General features: G+C 43.7%; 1 protein-coding gene across 1 annotated transcript in view; it reads right to left on the bottom strand.

The window, feature by feature from the left end:
- Positions 1 to 2,140: 2,140 nt before the first annotated feature.
- FAM78B (family with sequence similarity 78 member B) overlaps positions 2,141 to 7,891 on the bottom strand; it is a 28,206-nt gene continuing 22,455 nt past the window's right edge. Inside the window, exon 2 of the mRNA XM_038413734.2 lies at positions 2,141 to 6,583. Within this exon, the coding sequence (XP_038269662.1) occupies positions 6,061 to 6,583 (523 nt within the window). The 3' untranslated portion in view covers positions 2,141 to 6,060. The remainder of the gene's footprint in view (positions 6,584 to 7,891) is intronic.

Raw genomic sequence — 7,891 nt, 5'->3', positions numbered from 1 at the left:
CAAGTGCTCCTAACACATGGGCCAAGCACCCACACTGGGCCCATGTTTTCCAGACCAGTGCTTCCCAAGTTGTGAGCTGGGGATCCTTTGAGGAGCTAAAAAGGTGGAGCCACAAATGTCTGTGCAAAAATGCAATTGCTAAGCCAGTTTTTTTCTAATTAAAAGACTATTAAGCTAGGCTTAAAAATCACCAGTGTTTTATTTATGGGTCTGTGTCTTATGCTGCTGCTGGTGGCCTCTCTGTGGCCTCCACTCTGCCAGGGGACCTTCAGCTGAGAGACTCCTTGCTGGGGAAGCAGGCAGCTGGAAGTCTCTCAGCTGAGAGGCCCTGCTGGTGCAGAGGGAGGCCTCCACTGCTGGTAGCAGCAGAGAGGGGAAGAGGATTGACAGAGAGAGATAGGTGTATCTTAAAACTGTCAATTGATCACACACTGAAGAACAAGTTTTCAAATCTAACAAACCAGGAATCCTGAATTTCTGTTAAAGGAGAGTACGAAGAACTCAGTGCCGAAACTCTGAAAGTGCTACTTCCATTCACTTCCAGGGATCTCAGAGCCAGGGTTTCCAGCAACGGCTCCTGTGAAACCCAAACAGAAATCATTTAAACTTCAAAAACAACTTACGTATGGTGCTATCAGAGAGTCAACCAAACAGTGCGCAGCTCTGCCATTCAAAACAGGCCTGCTCTTCTCACAACACACCCCAAAAGCCATATTTTCTAGATATAGTTTTAAACCCTCAGATTAAATCTGATTATATCATTAATAAACTGTACAGAATTGAATAAAGTCACAAAACCATCCTAACTCTGATATCCCCTTTACATCTAGTGTCCCAAGTTGGGAAAAGAAACAGTCTTTGCTGGCAGGGCGCCATCAAGCCTTAACATATCTGTCAGGGAGCCACCATTCTAAAACGTTTGGGAGCCAATGCTCCAGATCATCCAGCAGCTCCTGTTAGGAACAGTGGAAAGTCCCCCACATGCAAATGCAACTGAGCACAACAGGAGCTGTGAGGGTGCTCAGCTCTCGTGAAAACTTGCCTTTTAACAGAAGATTTTCCACCAAGGCACAGGCTCAGTGGGGCCTACAGAACCTGAAGAACCTATGGGCACTAATGCCCCTGCAGTGAAATTAATAGCATCTCTCTAAGCTAACTTCCTTCCTTCCTTCCAATCACAGATTCATAGAATATCAGGGTTGGAAGGGACCTCAGGAGGTCATCTAGTCCAACCCCCTGCTCAACCCCCTTCCTTTCCTATCCAAGAAAGCTCTTGACGAATGTGGTATTTCAGCTGCTCCCATGACTTTGATTAACCATCTTTTTAGCTCAGAGGTGCAGGTGTATTCACATCTTTGTGCACTGAGCACAGAGTCTGACATTGGTTTTGTTCCATTTCAATAAGCCCATGCAACCCCAGCAAGATCAAAATGCCTCACTGGCCCCTCTGCCTCTATTTCTGTTCTCACATATGCTTGGCAAAGTCATTTCCACAAGTGACTGTTTTAACCAACTTCACCTCCCAGCTTTTATGTTAGGGATGTTAGCTAGGGAAGAACAGATTCCAAATCTCACAGCTGTCAGATTCCAGCTGTGCAACTACTGCTCTCCCAGAATTCCTCTAAAGGCTTGCATTTTAAATCCACTCCAACAACACTGATTTCATTAGTGATTGCATTCCTCAGGCCTTTTAGCAATTCTGAGAAGCTGGCTGGTATTGTGGGTTTCTCCTTAAAATGGGGAACAGTGGTTGCCCAAATTGCGGTTCCAGTCTCAATCTTCCAGACCAAAATTCAGAACATGAACTTTAAAATGATTGGGCAGGAAGCCCAAAATGAGGGACAGAGCAAAATCTGTACAGTTGAGAGAGTTTGGAATGAGAAGGGATTCAGGAGCGGGATCCATCACCAAGCAGAAGTAGCTCCAATGACATAAATACCTTTACAACAGCTGAGACTCTGGCCCCAAATCTTACAACCTCAGGCCAAAATTTTCCAAACTTAGACACTAGAACTGGCTGAGAAATGGGAATGTTAATTTGTGAAAAATGCTGGCGTTGTTCCCACTTCACAGAGTTAGAAATACATCCCATTTCCATTTTTCTCAACATTTGAGTTTTGGGGGTTTTTTGTTTGTTTTTAACCAGAATTGGTTTGAAAATTTTCCATGTTCCAAAAACTAAATTTTAAAATGTCAACAATGATTTAAAAATATTTTGATAACATTTCCAATTAAAATGTAAATAAGACACAGAAAATGTCAAAAAATGAAAAATTTTGATCATGGCTTTTTTTGATGATGAAACTTTACATGGAAAAATTGGCAATTTTTCCCTGAAAAGCTTTTGTATGAAAAATTTCAACCAGCTCTCAGCCAGCTACCTCCATATTTAGGCACCTAAATAAGTAGGCTGATTTCAGATGCTGTAAACTAGGCCACCACAGCTGAAAATGTTGGTCTAAATTTTGGAAGTTCAACATTCCTGGTGTCCAAAAAGATAAGAAATCAATAACTAACAACAAATATTACTGAGAATAATGGAGAGAGACAAGAACATGGGATTTTTGGTCTAGAGTGGTGTTAGGGGTAAGACCCGAGTCTACTAGCTGCATATAATAGGTGTGGGGTCGAGCTTGGAAAACAACCTACTTCTCCATGCCAGTTTTAAGGGCACAGTGTCATGCACCCCAGCTGCCCGAAAGCCACACCGGAGGGCTAAAGATCTGGGGAAAATTCAACACATCCATGTTCAGAAGTTTTGAAGGATCTGCCCTGAGCAGGCAGGCACAGGCATGGCCTCCGGGGGCCCACGAACTGGTGAGAGCGTGGAGTTCTCAAACTCACCCTGTGGAAGCATAGCAGTCCTGGGCATCTGCAGGTGCTACCAAGGGATGGGAAGAGAAAGGCTGCTGGTGCACGACCCAGGGATGGGGATAGGCTGTAGGAGGTACACCAGAGCCACAGGGATGCAGGGCAGCTGAGGCAAGCTTGTGACTCTATGTGAATAAAGGCTGAATGGGATGGCATTAACGGATGCATGACATTGCAGTGCTCTCTCCACTGATTCCACCCAGAGCAGGTCTGCTGATGGCCAAGGAGCCCAGGACAGGGGGACATAGCACAAATAGACCTTTCCTGGGGTGAAGGAGAAACCTGAACAGATTTCAGCTTGCACTCGCTTCATCTCATCTGTGGGTCCTCAGCAGCTACTCTGCACCCTGGTCATAAGAATCAAATTCCAGAGAGGTTTGCTCAAAAGACCCTGGCATCATTGGGCAGGTACCGTTCCCAGTGATCTCAAAGGGGGCTTAGCCTGCACAGAGACCATAGAAGCCCTGAACGTACCAGACACCCAAGTGCTCCTATGGAGATCCTGTATGATCCCTGCAATGCAAAAAGCATGAGGCTCATAAGCGAAGTGGGAAAATGTGGCAGAACATCAACTCCGTAAAAAGGAGAGTGGAGCCCTGGATTTCAAAGCAGTGAAATCACTACTGAAATCGGCTTAAAAATCAAGCTCAGAAAAGCAGAGCTAATACTTTAACAAGAGTTTTCTGCAAAACTGTCAGGAGAACCTACCACCAATGTACACTAACACCCACAGCACACGAATGGTGCCCAGTAGGATATGCTCTGAATGAAGGCAGGCATAATGGGGATCTTTGAACCATGGAATTATTATGAGTGGTTTCTTTGTTCAGAAGCCTAAATTCACGTAACAACGGAAAATTTATCTTTCTATTAATGAGAGATTAACTGCTTTTCAGAGCAATAATCCAAGGTTTCAAGAAGTCACTGGGCTCACGCTAGAAGGGTAGATACAGCAGTTTCCAAGCAGAATGAATCAGTATCATTTCACAATATCTAGAACTCGATAGAGTTCCTCTGGATTGGAGTAAAAACTAAGGGAGTCTCTGGACATCCTGCAGAGATATTCTTTAAATTAGTAGCTGGGTAAAGATGCTATAGATCATCTCTTAGTCACACTGGGCGGAGTAGTTAGTGGTGCCTTAAAATGGTAAAGCACATTCTGTTTATAAACCACACATTTTCTGCATTTCTCGTTTTGTTTCCCGGTGACTGAGATGGGAAAATGAGAAGCTTTGCTTTTAATGCTTTGCATCTTCTTCCCTACTCTCTGCATCTGTGCCCAGAAGGTGGTAGCACTGCTACTTCTGTTCCTTGCTGGAACACCTCCACTCACCAGCTCCCCTACACTGGAGGACAGATAAAACAGCCAATCACTGTGCATGGGGCAAAAAAGCACAAGTTATGACTGTAATCCCTTGCACGGCTCCCCCTCTAAGCTATGGCCCTTCCCTGACAAGGTGCTCCTGGGACAGCCTCCATGGAGGCTGTCCAGGGCCAGCAGGAATGCAGACAGTCTTTGCCTTCTGCATATCCTCCAAGACCGGCTAATATGGTGAACACGCTGCGGGGCAGGGATAGGGAGAGGAGAGGCACATCACACCCTCAGAGGAAGAACGAGTAGGAAATTCCATGAATTTATGACCCACAGCATTTCTTCCCACTCCAGTCATGACATCACCAATCACCTTCACAGCAACCAACTGGGATGCCATTGAGCCAGGGGCCAAAGAAACTCCCAGTGGTAATGGCCCTTAAAAAGCAAAGATCCTGTTATCCCCCCAAAAGTCCTCATCAGAGAGTGAAGCTCAGGCTTATTCCCAAAGAGAACAGCCTCCCACCTCCCCGGATGGATTCAGCCACGCGCTTGTGCCTGGCTAGAGGAGCATTCCACTCAGAGACGTGCACATCTAACCATCCTTCACAGAAGCTATTGTTTTGTCGCTGCGGGAGGGGAAACTTCTGAGGAATTTTCATGAACAACTACCCCTTCCCCATGTAGGTGGTGCAAGCGCTTCTCTTTGCCCCAGCGAACAGACATGCAGGCAGTCCCCATATCCTAGTGCCATGGCTCCAAATACAGGTCCTGGGGCCTGGAAGCACTCTGTGCGCAGACCTTTAGTTGCGCTGCTCTGTAGGCGGTTAGGGTGAGGCTTTCCACATGAACAGCTATTCACATGGAAAACGAGCAAGAACCCCAATTTCTTGCAATGGACTTATGTAAGTGAAGGAAGTGTTTGAATCCTGGAGTACGTACAAGCCTTTCGGATAGCATGCAAACAGTCAACATCTCACTAGTTCTCCCTTTGCTGGGTTAACAGACATTGCTCATAATTTGTCATTTGACTGAGAATTATTTTTGCTTCTTTAAAAGAAGGGCTTGGGGCAGAGGGAATTGGAGGGCCAGGAAAGATTAGTGTATCTTGGAACTAAATTACATCTAGATTTCCCTTGGATTTCACTCAAAGGATGGAAAGAACTATGGCAGCTCCTACATTCACAACTACTCGAAACACACTGAGATGCATGCAAAATGTCCTAATTCAATCAGCTTGAAGAAATTATTCTTAGGAAGAGGAAGGTAGTTCACATTGTCCTTCAGTTCAGCACCTTGGACAGTTCCCTGTGGACTCAGAACTTGTCTGTAGCTAAGTGTAACGGATGGCATGGGTTGTTATTTCCCCCCCCCCTTTGTAAACATTCTTAGTTCCAATGAGCAAGGTGATCATTTGATTATCAATCAAAACTGCATAGGTATAAAAACGTGGTAACACCCCATCCCATCGGTCAGACAGTAGGATCGAACTGGAAGACCATGAACGTCTGGTGTGCATGGTCTCCATTTCTACATCTAATTGGTTGGGAAGCAGCATTTGCCACAGGCACTGTTTAATCATATTCTCATTCCTTGCATGTTATGGCAAGGGAATACGAGTTATTCAGGTAAGAAAGCCTTTTCCAGCCAAAATAACCTGGAAGTACAGAATCTCTCAGGTATGTCATTGGAAGTCCACCAGCTGTGAAATTCCTCTTCTGTGACATAGCTTTGGCCACTACCAGGTACCATATTCTTTCTGAATAAGGAGGAACTCTATTTCCATTCACCAGAGGTCTGCTTTGGCTCAGAAATCCAGTTCATTTGCACCAAACCAACAGCAATGAAGTCCTCAAGCATGCACATCCACACACCATCTACTTGGGAGGTATCACTACCAAAGGCTGGCCTCGTTTGGGTCTCCACATGAGGACTTGGGCATCGTTGGCGTTGGGTTTCACTAGTGCGTTTGGTGGAATGGGTTCCATTCGGTTCAGAATCCGGGGCTGCTCCTGCTGAGTCCTTCCCACTAGTCGTGCTCGCTGCCCCAGGAGCTGCAAGGGATCCACTTCAATGTCCACGCGCATCCTCCACTTTATAGTCTGCAGGATGATCTTCTCCTTGGTGGTCATGTTCATGGCTACCAGCCACGTAGTAAAGCTTTGATCCCTCTTAATCCTGGTCAGCAATGGTACATTACTGTCACTCACAGGGACAGCCCATGTCACACTGGGGTAAAAATTGTCATTCATACTGACTGAGAATCGGGAGACCTTGTTAGTGGGCCCAACCAAGGTCACCGTTTCTGTAGTGTTCCCATACCAGGGGTAGCTCACACCATCAGAGTCACTGATGGCTTTTACTCTCCCTTCTCGCAAGTCAGGAAGTTCCCAGCTGGACCTATGGAATGAAAACGAAAGAACCAGGTTATAAACGAAGCTGCACCAACAATTACTGTGTAGTTCCTGTAGTCTACAGCAGGGTGGGCTGATTTAAATCAAAGCAATTTAAAATCACTGATTTTAATCATGATTTAAATCAGCAAGCAGGAAACCTTGATTTTCCTACATTTTAATAGTTTTGCAATTATACAGCTTAACTTACATTTATACAGATTCTTATTTTTTACATTTTCATGATGTTAGAAAATAGTGGATAATGCATTTTTTATTTACCAGATGATTAATTTTGTGCTTAGTGTCAAATTCTGTTTAGATAGGAATTTGAATCCAATTAAAAATGCAAAAAACCCATAGCATTTAAATTTTTTAAATTAGTTAAATAAAACTACCTTAAATGTGTTGGATATACAAGAAAAAAAGTTTATCAAAACAAGGTTTGCATTTAGAACTGATTTATTAACACAAGGAAGTATTATTTGTAGTTAGTAAATGAAATTGATTGTTTCCTATCACTGTGTCCTTCAAGATATCAGAACCTGACAGATCTCATCCTCTCAGACCTAGTTTTTAATTAATAGATTGGAAGAGGAAAACAAGCTTTCCTGCTTTTTCATCTTCCTACTGGTTTTTAACTCTGAATGAACTAATCATTACCTAAACTAGTTAAATACACGGAAATGAAGAAAACATTCTCTCTGCACCTGCAGAACACACTGCTTTTCTGGTTGTAGGTGCTTAGCCCATGATTTCTATCAGTTCAGTGATTTGACTTTCTTGAAAACTTTGGCAGTAAACATATACCGCTTATGTTTTTAAATGTAATTTATATGATTTTAATCAATTAATTTTAGACCTTAACACATGCGGTCATAATTTCACACAAGATTTCTATAAATAAATCTGTATTTAATTTAAATGAAAAAATCCGTTTTTTAAAAAGCCATTAATTTTTATCCACCCTGGTCTACAGGGGCATTATTAAAGACAAGAAGCTCCGCGCTAACCCTCACAGGATGAAATGTTTAGCTGGAGAGAGAAGAAGAAAACAGATAAGAGGATAACAATTTAGTACTTGCGATCCTGCTGAATGAGTCATTGCTGCATCATCAAAATTGCTCAGCACACTCTAGGTAACATAGGACAAACTGAACAACCCAGTCAGATCCCAGCTAGTACTTATCTAGCATCTCGATCAAAAAATCCTACACTGCTTTTCAAATGAGTGACCAATTCCTCACAGCATGCTGGTGACAGAGACGGTCAGGCTCAGGTTTTCCAGGCCGATTAGTGAGATTTAGCCACAGAA

The sequence above is a fragment of the Dermochelys coriacea genome, chromosome 8, assembly GCF_009764565.3.
Source record: "Dermochelys coriacea isolate rDerCor1 chromosome 8, rDerCor1.pri.v4, whole genome shotgun sequence".
Lineage (NCBI taxonomy): Eukaryota > Metazoa > Chordata > Testudines > Dermochelyidae > Dermochelys > Dermochelys coriacea.
The sequence above is the reverse complement of the archived record's forward strand: the minus strand, read 5'-3'. Positions and strand labels throughout refer to the sequence as shown.